The sequence below is a fragment of the Oncorhynchus mykiss genome, chromosome 9, assembly GCF_013265735.2.
Source record: "Oncorhynchus mykiss isolate Arlee chromosome 9, USDA_OmykA_1.1, whole genome shotgun sequence".
Lineage (NCBI taxonomy): Eukaryota > Metazoa > Chordata > Actinopteri > Salmoniformes > Salmonidae > Oncorhynchus > Oncorhynchus mykiss.
The window spans coordinates 75,322,060-75,336,607 of NC_048573.1; the positions used below are offsets into that span (position 1 = coordinate 75,322,060).

The 14,548-nt window shown below is 41.2% G+C and overlaps 1 protein-coding gene across 1 annotated transcript in view; it reads left to right on the top strand.

Annotated features, from left to right (window-relative positions):
- The window catches only part of LOC110532851 (PDZ domain-containing protein 4-like), a 68,801-nt gene that overhangs the window by 52,278 nt on the left and 1,975 nt on the right, over positions 1-14,548 (top strand). The window contains exons 7-10 of the mRNA XM_036989040.1: positions 4,826-4,927; positions 8,961-9,106; positions 9,851-10,894; positions 12,017-12,533. Coding sequence (XP_036844935.1) covers positions 4,826-4,927; positions 8,961-9,106; positions 9,851-10,894; positions 12,017-12,533 — 1,809 coding nt within the window. The remainder of the gene's footprint in view (positions 1-4,825; positions 4,928-8,960; positions 9,107-9,850; positions 10,895-12,016; positions 12,534-14,548) is intronic.

Sequence of the window (14,548 nt, forward strand, 5' to 3'; positions counted from 1 at the left end):
ATCACCTCCACCCTACCTGACACCCTAGGCCCACTCCAATTTGCTTACCTCACCAATAGGTCCACAGACGACGCAATCACAACCACACTGCACACTGCCTTATTAACCCATCTGGACAAGAGGAATACCTATGTGAGAATGCTGTTCATCAACTACAGCTCAGCATTTAACACCATAGTACCCTCCAAACTCGTCATTAAGCTCGAGACCCTGGGTCTCGACCCCGCCCTGTGTAATGGGTTTCTGGACTTTCTGTTGGGCGCCCCCAGGTGGTGAGGGTAGGAAAGAACATCTCCACCATGCTGATCCTCAACACTGGGGCCCCACAAGGGTGCATTCTCAGCCCTCTCCTGTACTCCCTGTTCACCCATGACTGCGTGGCCATGCACGCCTCCAACTCAATCATCAAGACAGCCTACAGGGAGAAGGTGAGGGCCCTCGGAGTGTGGTGTCAGGAAAATAACCTCACACTCAAGCAATTTGTCTTGTCACTGAAAACACTCACAAACCTTTACAGATGCACAATCGAGAGCATCCTGTCGGGCTGTATACCGCCTGGTACGGCAACTGCTCCACCCACAACCGTAATGCTCTCCAGAGGGTAGTGAGGTCTGCACAACGCATCACCGGGGGCAAACTACCTGCCCTCCAGGACACCTACACCACCCGATGTCACAGGAAGGCCAAAAAAATCATCAAGGACATCAACCACCGAGTCACTGCCTGTTCACCCCACTACCATCCAGAAGGCGAGGTCAGTACAGGTGCATCAAAGCTGGGACTGAGAGACTGAAAAACAGCTTCTATCTCAAGGCCATCAGACTGTTAAACAGCCGTCACTAACATTGAGTGGCTGCTGCCAACATACTGACTCAAACCTCTAGCCACTTTAATAATTAAACATTGGATGTAATAAATGTATCACTAGCCACTTTAAACAATGTCACTTTATATAATGTTTACATACCCTACATTACTCATCTCATATGTATATACTGTACTCTATACTACCTACTGCATCTTGTCTATGTCGCACAGCCATCACTCATCCATGTATTGATATGTACACATTCTTATTCATTCCTTTGCACTTGTGCGTATAAGGTAGTTGTTGTGAAATTGATAGATTACATTGTTAGATATTACTGCACGGTCGGAACTAGAAGCACAAGCATTTCAATACACTCGCATTTAACATCTGCTAACCATGTATATGTGACCAATAAAATGTGATTTGATTTGTCCTTAGAGACTGCTGTCCCTAGTCATTGAACACTGGTCCCTTTATTCATATTTACTTCATGTATTTATATACAGAGCATCCGGAAAGTATTCATATCCCTTGACTTTTCCCACATTTTGTTTTACGTTCCCTTTTCTTGTCCTCCCGGTTTTGACCTTTGCCTGTTTCTGGACTTTTTCCCCGCCTGCCTGACCATTCTGTCTGCCACTCTGTACCTCCTGGACTCCGAACTGGTTTCAACCTTTGCCTGTTTCTGGACTTTGTCCCCGCCTGCCTGACCATTCTGTCTGCCACTCTGTACCTCCTGGACTCCGAACTGGTTTTGACCTTTTTGCCTGTCCACGAGTATTCTCTTCCCTATTCCTTTTGATGACTAAATATTGTAATACTCCAACCATCTGCCTCCTGTGTCTGCATCTGGGTCTCACCTTGTGTCATGATATATCCTTGCTTCAGGGCCTGAGCTACAGGCAGTTAGATTTGGGTATGTCATTCTAGGCGAAAATTGAAGAAAAAAAAAAGGGGGCTAATCCTTAAGTGGTTTTAAGGTTAAGAAAAAAACGGTTTAATCCCTGTGGATTGATGAGGAATGGTAAAATTGAGAGGGATGAGACAAAATAAATAACATAAGTCTGGTGTAACGTAGATGCTTAGAGTCAGGAAGCAAGTGCAGGGTGTGAGTTTAATAATAAAAGAAACATGGACCGAAACAAGAGTAGCGTACGGACATGAAACAACCTCAATACTGCCTAGAGAATAAACCTAAGAGAGTGGTAGATACTGTATAGGGGAGGTAATGAGAGAGGAAATGGAATCCAGGTGTGCCTCATCATGAGGAGCAGGTGCGAGTAATGATTGATGCCAGGTGCGAGTAATGATTGATGCCAGGTGCGAGTAATGATTGATGCCAGGTGCGAGTAATGATTGATGCCAGGTGCGAGTAATGATTGATGCCAGGTGCGAGTAATGATTGATGCCAGGTGCGAGTAATGATTGATGCCAGGTGCGAGTAATGATTGATGCCAGGTACGAGTAATGATTGATGCCATGGGCGAGTAATTATTGATGCCAGGTGCGAGTAATGATTTATGTAAAAAAGATTTACAATACCTTGAGTTAAATGTGGGGCATAAAGGCAAACTCGGCTCCATCATTTTTTTGAATTAGAGGGCTTATTCATCACAAACCCACTGATATTGCCAATTACATTAATGATTTTTTCATTGGCAGGATTAGGAAACTTTAAGCATGAAATGCCAGCCACAAACGCTGACACTACACATCCAAGTATATCTGACCAAATGATGAAAGACAAGCATTGCAATTTTGAATTCCATAAAGTGAGTGTGGAAGAGGTGAAAAAATATTGTTGTCTATCAACAAGGACAAACCACCGGGGTCTGACAACTTGGATGGAAAATTACTGAGGATGAAAGAGGCCGATATTCCCACACCTATTTGACATATATTCAAAACAAGCCTACCAGAAAGTGTGTGCCCTCAGGCCTGGAGGGAAGCAAAAGTAATTTCGCTACTCAAGAATAATAAAGCCCCAATTACTGGTTTAAACCTTAGTAAACTTTTGGAAAAATAGTGTTTGACCAGATACAATGCTATTTTACTGTTATTAACAAATTGACAACAGACTTTCAGCACTCTTATAGAGAAGGCCATTCAACAAGCACAGCACTTACAAAAATGACTGATGATTGACTGAGAGGAACTGATGATGAAAAGATTGTGGATGCTGTTTTGTTAGACTTCAGTTTTCCTGGCATCCTCCAAACCGAAGTGTGATTCATCCAGAGAACATGTTTCTACTGTTCCAGAGTCCAGTAGTGGCAGGATTTACACCACTCCAGCCGGTGCTTGGCATTGCACGGTGATCTTAAGCTTGTGTGTGGCTGCTCGGCCATGGAAACCCATATCATGAAGCTCCTGATGAACAGTTCTTGTGCTGTCATTGCTTCCAGGGGTAGTTTTGAACTCAGTAGTGAGTGTTGCAAACGAGGACACACGATTTTTACGCACTACGTGCTTTAGCACTTGGCGGTCCCGTTCTGTGAGCTTGTGTGGCCTACCACCTTGCGGCTGAGCCGTTGTTGCTCCTAGATGTTTCCACTTAACAATAACAGCACATGTTGTATATTTTCTATATATATATATTGTATTTTTTATGTACATATTTTTACCCCTTTTTTCTCCCCAATTCCGTGTTTTCCAATTGGTAGTTACAGTCTTGTCTCATCGCTGCAACTCCCGTACGGACTCGGGAGAGGCCAAGGTCGAGAGCCATGCGTCCTCCGAAACACAACCCAACCTAACCGCACTGCTTCTTAACACAATGCACAACCCCTGCGCCACCCGGGAGGCCCCACCAATAACAGCACTTACTGTTGATCGGGGCAGCTCTAGCAGGGCAGAAATTGGATGAACTGACTTGTTGGAAAGGTGGCATCCTGTGACGGTGCCACATTGAATGTCACTGAGCTCTTCAGTAAGGCCATTCTACTGCCAATGTTTGTCTGTGGAGAGGGCATATCTGTGTCCTAGATGTTATACAAATGTCAGCAACAGATGTGGCTGAAATAGCACAATCCACTCATTTCAAGGGGTGTCCACATACTTTTGTACATAGTGCATTTTTACATATCTACCTCAATTACCTCGTACCCCTGCACATGGATTCAGTACTGGTACCCCAGGTTTATAGCCATGTTATTATGTCGTACCCCTGCACATTGACTCAGTACTGGTAGCCTAGATATATAGCCATGTTATTACCTTGTACCCCTGCACATTGACTCAGTACTGGTACCCCAGGTATGTAGCCAAGTTATTACCTCGTACCCCTGCACATTGACTCAGTACTTGTACCCCAGGTATATAGCCATGTTATCATTGACTCAGTACTGGTACCCAGGTATATAGCCATGTTATTACCTCGTACCCCTGCACATGGATTCAGTACTGGTACCCCAGGTATATAGCCATGTTATTATCTCGTACCCCTGCACATTGACTCAGTACTGGTACCCCAGGTATATAGCCATGTTATTATCTCGTACCCCTGCACATTGACTCAGTACTGGTACCCAGGTATATAGCCATGTTATTACCTTGTACCCCTGCACATTGACTCAGTACTGGTACCCCAGGTATGTAGCCAAGTTATTACCTCGTACCCCTGCACATTGACTCAGTACTTGTACCCCAGGTATATAGCCATGTTATCGTTGACTCAATACTGGTACCCAGGTATATAGCCATGTTATCATTGACTAAGTACTGGTACCCCAGGTATATAGCCATGTTATCGTTGACTCAATACTGGTACCCAGGTATATAGCCATGTTATCATTGACTCAGTACTGGTACCCAGGTATATAGCCATGTTATTACCTCGTACCCCTGCACATTGACTCAGTACTGGTACCCCAGGTATATAGCCGTGTTATCATTGACTCAGTACTGGTACCCCGTGTATATAGCCAAGTTATAATTGACTCAGTACTGGTACCCCAGTAGATAAATGGTATTGACATCCAGAACAGTCTATAATGTCTTCCTGTTTCCCACTAGATAAATGGTATTGATATCCAGAACAGAGAAGAGGCGGTGGCCATTTTGACCAGAGAGGACAGCATCAACTTCTCACTGCTGCTGGCCAGACCCGACATAGAGGTACACACACACACACACACACACACACACACACACACACACACACACACACACACACACACACACACACACACACTTTACTGCCACACAAATCCATCACTAGCTCATATCTGGCTGGAAGAAGCATGTTAGAGGTTGTTTGGGAGAGGGATTGTGGGGATTTTTTTAAATGCTGTTAGGTGCTGGAATTACATTCAGAACACCTGCTGTTTCCATGAGATAGACTGACCAGGTGAATCCAGGTGAAAGCTATGAAACCCATTATTTATGTCAGAGTTTGTCGCGCTCAACCGCTTGTCGTGTGTGTGATGAATGGTCCACCACCCAAAGGACATCCAGCCAACTTTGTACATAAATGACGCAAATATGCAAGTCAATATTAAGATGTTTCTCTCATGAATAGTACATTCTATTGTACCAATGTAGTGTGTTTGAGTTTTAATTTTCCAATTTAATTTAAAAAAATAAATATATATATATAATCCACATTATAAATCACATTTTATGTAGCTGCAGGAAATGTTTTCTCAAAAATAAGATCCTACATCTGCAAATACACAAACAGACACTCACTCTCTCTAGCTTACTAGCCACACACACACAGTCTTTAAGGTTATACAGCACATACACCTGGTAGGACACGATAAATCTTTTGCCATGGCAAAATGGCAGAAAAGAGTGGCATTTCTACTATCAGATCTCTACAACAAATAGATAACAAACCAAACTAAACAATCTAGAAATTCTATTCTAGAATTGAATAAAGAAGGGTGGGGTATAGGACGGAGGGAGGAAATATTGAAGAGACAGGTGAATGGGTGATAGAGAGAGGGTTAGGGAAGTGTGGAGGGATGAGATAGAGAGGAAATGTAGGAGGAGGAGGAGACAGGTTTATCTACAACGTCCCATTTTTGTTGCTTCAAGGTCACAGCTATATATTCACACAGACACACAGCATGCACAGACACACAGACACAGACACAGACACAGAAACAGACAGACACACACACACACACACACACACACACACACACACACACACACACACACACACGCGCGCGCGCGCACACACACACACACACACGCACACAATCACCCAGCAGGCACAGACACACAGCACACACACACACACACACACACAAAATCACCCAGCAGGCACACACACACACCACATCAATACCACTATCTTACCATATTATATGTCATTATGTAGTCTAGCTAATAGTGATTGAATTAGGATTTGGGGGGTTATAATGTACTAGTCTGAATACAATGTGTACTGATACCATTCAAAATATACTGTATACAAGTACTAGTGTAAAAATACTGTATACTGGTACTACTTTAAATATACTGTATACTGGTACTACTCTACATATACTGTAAACTGGTACTAGTGTAAATATACTGTATACTGGTACTAGTCTAAATATACTGTATACTGGTACTAGTCTAAATATACTGTATACGGGTACTAGTGTAAATATACTGTATGCTGGTACTAGTGTAAATATACTGTATACTGGTACTAGTGTAAATATACTGGTACTAGTGTAAATATACTGTATACTGGTACTAGTCTAAATATACTGTATACTGGTTCTAGTGTAAATATTCTGTATACTGGTACTAGTGTAAATATACTGTATACTGGTACTAGTCTAAATATACTGTATACTGGTACTAGTCTAAATATAATGTATACTGGTACTAGTCTAAATATACTGTATACTGGTACTAGTCTAAATATACTGTATACTGGTACTAGTCTAAATATAATGTCTACTGGTACTAGTGTAAATATTATGTATACTGGTACTAGTGTAAATATACTGTATACTGATACTAGTCTAAATATACTGTATACTGGTACTAGTCTAAATATAATGTATACTGGTACTAGTCTAAATATACTGTACACTGGTACTAGTGTAAATATACTGTACACTGGTACTAGTGTAAATATACTGTATACTGGTACTAGTCTAAATATACTGTATACTGGTACTAGTCTAAATATACTGTATACTGGTACTAGTCTAAATATACTGTATACTGGTACTAGTCTAAATATACTGCATACTGGTACTAGTCTAATTATACTGTATACTGGTACTAGTCTAAATATACTGCATACTGGTACTAGTCTAAATATACTGTATACTGGTACTAGTCTAAATATACTGTATACTGGTACTAGTCTAAATATACTGTATACTGGTACTAGTCTAAATATACTGTATACTGGTACTAGTCTAAATATACTGTATACTGGTACTAGTCTAAATATACTGTATACTGGTACTAGTCTAAATATACTGTATACTGGTACTAGTCTAAATATACTGTATACTGGTACTAGTCTAAATATACTGTATACTGGTACTAGTCTAAATATACTGTATACTGGTACTAGTCTAAATATACTGTATACTGGTACTAGTCTAAATATACTGTATACTGGTACTAGTCTAAATATACTGTATACTGGTACTAGTCTAAATATACTGTATACTGGTACTAGTCTAAATATACTGTACACTGGTACTAGTCTAAATATACTGTATACTGGTACTAGTCTAAATATACTGGTACTAGTCTAAATATACTGGTACTAGTCTAAATATACTGGTACTAGTCTAAATATACTGTATACTGGTACTAGTCTAAATATACTGGTACTAGTCTAAATATACTGTATACTGGTACTAGTCTAAATATACTGTATACTGGTACTAGTCTAAATATACTGTATACTGGTACTAGTCTAAATATACTGTATACTGGTACTAGTCTAAATATACTGTATACTGGTACTAGTCTAAATATACTGTATACTGGTACTAGTCTAAATATACTGTATACTGGTACTAGTCTAAATATACTGTATACTGGTACTAGTCTAAATATACTGTATACTGGTACTAGTCTAAATATACTGTACACTGGTACTAGTCTAAATATACTGTATACTGGTACTAGTCTAAATATACTGGTACTAGTCTAAATATACTGGTACTAGTCTAAATATACTGGTACTAGTCTAAATATACTGTATACTGGTACTAGTCTAAATATACTGGTACTAGTCTAAATATACTGTATACTGGTACTAGTCTAAATATACTGTATACTGGTACTAGTCTAAATATACTGTATACTGGTACTAGTCTAAATATACTGTATACTGGTACTAGTCTAAATATACTGTATACTGGTACTAGTCTAAATATACTGTATACTGGTACTAGTCTAAATATACTGTATACTGGTACTAGTCTAAATATACTGTATACTGGTACTAGTCTAAATATACTGTATACTGGTACTAGTCTAAATATACTGTATACTGGTACTAGTCTAAATATACTGTACACTGGTACTAGTCTAAATATACTGTATACTGGTACTAGTCTAAATATACTGGTACTAGTCTAAATATACTGGTACTAGTCTAAATATACTGGTACTAGTCTAAATATACTGTATACTGGTACTAGTCTAAATATACTGCATACTGGTACTAGTCTAAATATACTGGTACTCCTGTATTCTGATACTAATTCTGATTCTGAGGAACATGAAAAAGAGACAAAAATCTATGCTCTGCTCTTTGTGACATTTCAATTAAAGTACATTAAATGATCTGTCAGATAAATCAATAACCCAATACAGAAAGCTAAAACATTGTAGTCGAATTGCTCAATATCAAGATTCATATTTATTTGACATTTCAAATAACATAATCTAACTTCAGGAAATATAACACATGGATGCCAAATGATTATGTTGCCATCTAGTGTTTTTAAAATAAATAAAAATTGTGTTGAGCTAAAAATAACGTACGCGTGTGACCTTCGTTGTATTATGAACTTTTCTCATTTTCATCCCATGTTCTTTCGTCCCTCGTCTCCTTCAACAATCAACTTTGGCCATTTGCCATCTTTTGAAACAAACGCACTTCAACCACAACGCTGGTGTCCTTGAAAAAATAAATAAAATAAATACCTCAACCAACCATTCCTTCACCCAGAACGAGCACCAGGGGAACCCAGAGGAGGTGGATATGGAGATACCTCTCAGCATGAATGTTGAGGCCCTCCACACCTGCCACCTGCCCAGCCTCTACAGAGAGGGGCCACACAACCCCACCCACATCCTTAGTCTGACTACTCTCAGGTTGGTACAGCGTCACAGCCATGTATTTACAGAGTCGGAACTTTGACGTTTCTGCATTGTGATGCGTTTACATGACACTCCAACATTCTACGGCGGCCATGTTAGATCCCAATTAACATTAGATGGGAAGGGATATTTAAATCACTAGTATGTCACTGGTGACGAAATACAGATGAAACCTTACCTCTATGTTTGCACATTTCTTTTGCACCTGTGGTGTTCTGTGGTCACTAGTCAAGTACAGTGCAATTAAATATGGAAAAATATTGTATAGATGTATTATTTTTTTTTGTACATGGTTTTAAGTGCGAGTACTTTTTCAACTCCACTCAGTATAGTCTACTCATTCTAGCCAACCTTGGCAGAGAACAGACTAGACCACATGTAGTAGCCCACTAGACCCTAACCTTAACCCAGCTAGCGAGCGTCTAATGACCCACTAGCAGCCTGCCGCCGGCAAAGTTCGCGGCCGACTGGCAACTATTGGCGGCCCCTCAGGGGCCCATCAGTGGCTAGCTTAGCTGCTATAGCCCTAAAACTGCTTCTCTCCCCTGTGTCAGACTAGCGTCCTGTCCAGGGGGTGTACATCAAGCTGCCTCTCCAGGCTATTTGCTTACTGCTTCTTCTCTTCTCCTCAGTAACAGCGTGTAGCTACTGTACAAATACTGTGTAGATACTGTGAAGATACTGTAAATTCTGTAGATACTGTATAGATACTGTTTATGATACTGGTCATCTCCCCAGTAACAGTCAGGAGCTGGACAGTGGCGTGGGCCGTACAGACGAAAGCACCCACAACGCTGAGTCCTCTGAACATGACCTGCTGGGAGAGGACCAGGACCAGACCAGCGCCCCAAACACCAACACAACCAACACCCCAGGCAGCATGAGGAAGTTCAGGCCTGGGAATACACCCTCGTCCCCCTCGCCCCACCTCCAAGAGAGCCACCTCAGTAATGACTCCCAGCCAAGGGTGGGGCTGTATGGAGGAAAGGGACTGGGAGGGGGTTTGGGGACAGGGTTGGGGTTGGGGTTGGGGGGGTACGTACCCGACCCACTGATGATGATGATGATGATGCCGGGTCTGACTGAGGAAGAGTGCGAGAGGTACAGGGAGCTACTAGAGATCCGGTGTCAGTTTGAAAGGAACAGGAAGCTTGCTGAGAGAAGCCAGGGAGGAAGATCAGGGACTGAGGAGGAGGAGGAGGAGGAGGGTGAGATGTGTGAGGGTGAAGGGGGGAGTGACCCAAAAGTCGATGTAAACTGCAACGAGAGCATGACGCAACACGAGATGGCGTTGTTAGAGGAGGAACTACGTCATCTAGAGTTTAAGTGCCGCAACATCCTGAGAGTGCAGAAGATGCAACAGCTGAGAGAACGATGCATGAAGGCGTGGCTTCTGGAGGAGGACGTTGTTGGCCGTGGAGCCCTACCCACTGGTTCTGAACCCGCACCCGACCACGACACAGACCCAGAGCCCGCCAACGAGCTCCACCGCAAGCTATCGGACATCAATGAGCTCCCTGAGCGGGAGAGATCCGACCCAGACCCAGACCAGGACAAAGACAGCACCAGCGCCTACAACACAGGGGGAGAGAGCTGCAGGACCACCCCTCTGGTCAGCACCGAGTTACTCCCTCTGTCTTTGTCCATCCAGGAAGAGGGTAGAGGAGGGGACACTCCCAACAGACACAGCCGAGACGGGGCCGACAAGGTCGGGTCTCGGCGGGGATGGGAGAAAGGAGGACATGGTAGTCTGAATGGTTCCTTCTCTCCCAACAGCTACAGGTAATGTCTTGTGAGATACTGTAAAGCTACTGTGTAGATATTGTATAGATACTGTATATATACTGTATAGATACTATGTAGATACTGTATAGATACTCTATAGATAAAGAATATTTACTGTATATATATGCTGTGTAGATAATCTATAGACACTGTACTGATACTGTGTAGATACTCTATAGATACAGTGTATATACTCTATATATACTTTATATATACTGTGTAGATAATGTATATATACTGTATAGATATTGTATAGATAATCTATAAATACTGTATAGATACTCTATATTTACTATATAGATAATCTATAAATACTGTATAGATACCGTATATATGCGGTGTAGATAATCTATAGATGCTGCATATATACTGTGTAGATAATCTATAGATACTCTATAGATGCTGAATAGATACTCTATAGATGCTGTATAGATAATCTATAAATACTGGATAGATACCGTATATATACTGTGTAGATAATCTATAGATACTCTATAGATGCTGCATATATACTGTGTAGATAATCTATAGATACTGTATAGATAATCTATATATACTGTATAGATTCTGTATAGATCATCTATTGATACTGTATATATACTGTATAGATCATCTATAGATACTGTATAGTTCATCTATAGATACTGTATATATACTGTATAGCTCATCTAATGATACTGTATAGATCATCTAATGATACTGTATAGATAATCGAATGATACTGTATAGATCATCTAATGATACTGTATAGATCATCTAATGATACTGTATAGATCATCTAATGATACTGTATAGATCATCTAATGATACTGTATAGATCATCTAATGATTCTGTATAGATAATCTATAGATTCTGTATTGATACTGTGTAGATACTGTATTGATTCTGTATACGCTGTAGAAGTCTTGTCTGTCTTTTGCTGTGTAATGTCCTGTAAATCAGTAGGCTTGTTAAAACGTCATTGTTTTCTTAGGAATACCTCTATTTTTGCAAAGAAAATCTCCCTATGAGAGAGTATTCTTTCTTTCTTTCTTTCTTTCTTTCTTTCTTTCTTTCTTTCTTTCTTTCTTTCTTTATTTCTTTCTTTCTTTCTTTCTTTCTTTCTTTCTTTCATGCAGGAAGTACCAGATCCAAATGACCAACGCCAGCACAAGCCCCGTCCATCCAAAATTCTGGTCTCTGACCCGGGGGGATAACGTTGTCGGGGTGGGGTCATCATCGCAGAGGGGCATAGCTGATGGCGGAACAACCACAACACCCCCACGGAAGTCCCCCAGAGCTAACCCCACACACCACGACAGGTCAGGGGGTCCAACCGCAGAGTCCAGCCCATACTTCACCCGGCGTCGCCAAGGCAACAAGCCTCCGGCACCGAAACCCTACCAGAGCTGCATGCAGCTGCCGTCGAGCGACCCGGAGGTCCGGATCGACTCCCTGGACTCTGTAGACCGAGCCGTGGTCCCGGGGATGGGTCTAGGCGAGAGAGGGGCTGCAGCGGGCAGCAGTGGTCAGGCCAGTCCCAGGAGTGTTAGTGGTGCCCCAGCAGACAGCACCGAGGCCCAGGACAGCCACACCGGCCTCCCCCTACACCTCCCTCTGCAGCCGGGCCCGGCTTCACCTCACATGGAGTGGAAGGTACTGCAGGTTTTATATTTTTTGATATTTTATATTTTATTATTGGTAACACTTTACTTGACACCCAGTTTTATAATACGTTATGACATGGTCTTAACCATGTCATAACGGCTGTCATAACCTGGTCATAAGACCATCATGACCTGTATATTTACACCTGTTGTGACATGTATTGCGCTATTTTATGGCTAGTTAAAAAGATACCCGCATAAGATTGTCAAAACCCACATTTATTCAAATGTATTTTTCCCAGCCAAAAGGTTTCCTTTCGATTTAAAGTTTGTTTCTGAAGTCCTTTGCATGTTGTTGTTGTTGTTGTTGTTGTCAGGAATTATGTTTACAGTCATGTTTCCCCCCCATCATATTTTAAATACCTGGCACAAAATACAAGCATTATGACCATCCCGAATCACTTTATATATATAGCACAAAATACAAGCATTATGACCATCCCGAATCACTTTATATATATATAGCACAAAATGCAAGCATTATGACCATCCCGAATCACTATATATATATAGCACAGTCACACAGCATTATGTCACAGTCATACAGCATTATGACCATCCACAATCACTTTATATATATAGCACAGTCACACAGCATTATGTCACAGTCATACAGCATTATGACCATCCACAATCACTTTATATATATATATAGCACAGTCACACAGCATTATGTCACAGTCATACAGCATTATGTCACAGTCACACAGCATTATGTCACAGTCATACAGCATTATGTCACAGTCATACAGCATTATGTCACAGTCACACAGCATTATGTCACAGTCATACAGCATTATGTCACAGTCACACAGCATTATGTCACAGTCATACAGCATTATGTCACAGTCATACAGCATTATGACACAGTCACACAGCATTATGTCACAGTCATACAGCATTATGACACAGTCATACAGCATTATGTCACAGTCACACAGCATTATGACACAGTCACAGTCATACAGCATTATGACACAGTCACACAGCATTATGGCACAGTCATACAGCATTATGACACAGTCACACAGCATTATGATACAGTCACACAGCATTATGACACAGTCACACAGCATTATGACACAGTCATACAGCATTATGACACAGTCATACAGCATTATGACACAGTCATACAGCATTATGACACAGTCATACAGCATTATGACACAGTCACACAGCATTATGACACAGTCACACAGCATTATGACACAGTCACACAGCATTATGACACAGTCATACAGCATTATGTCACAGTCACACAGCATTATGTCACAGTCACACAGCATTATGACACAGTCATACAGCATTATGACACAGTCACACAGCATTATGACACAGTCACACAGCATTATGACACAGTCACACAGCATTATGACACAGTCACACAGCATTATGACACAGTCACACAGCATTATGACACAGTCACACAGCATTATGACACAGTCATACAGCATTATGACACAGTCATACAGCATTATGACACAGTAACACAGCATTATGACACAGTCATACAGCATTATGTCACAGTCATGCAGCATTATGTCACAGTCATACTGCATTATGTCACAGTCATGCAGCATTATGTCACAGTCATGCAGCATTATGACACAGTCATACAGCATTATGTCAGTCATACAGCATTATGTCACAGTCATACAGCATTATGACACAGTCATGCAGCATTATGACACAGTCACAGCATTATGTCACAGTCACAGCATTATGTCACAGTCATACAGCATTATGTCACAGACATACAGCATTATTTCACAGTCATACAGCATTATGTCACAGTCATGCAGCATTATGACACAGTCATACAGCATTATGTCACAGTCATATAGCATTATGACACAGTCATACAGCATTATGTCACAGTCATACAGCATTATGACACAGTCATACAGCATTATGACACAGTCACACAGCATTATGTCACAGTCACACAGCATTATGTCACAGTCACACAGCATTATGTCACAGTCACACAGCATTATGTCACAG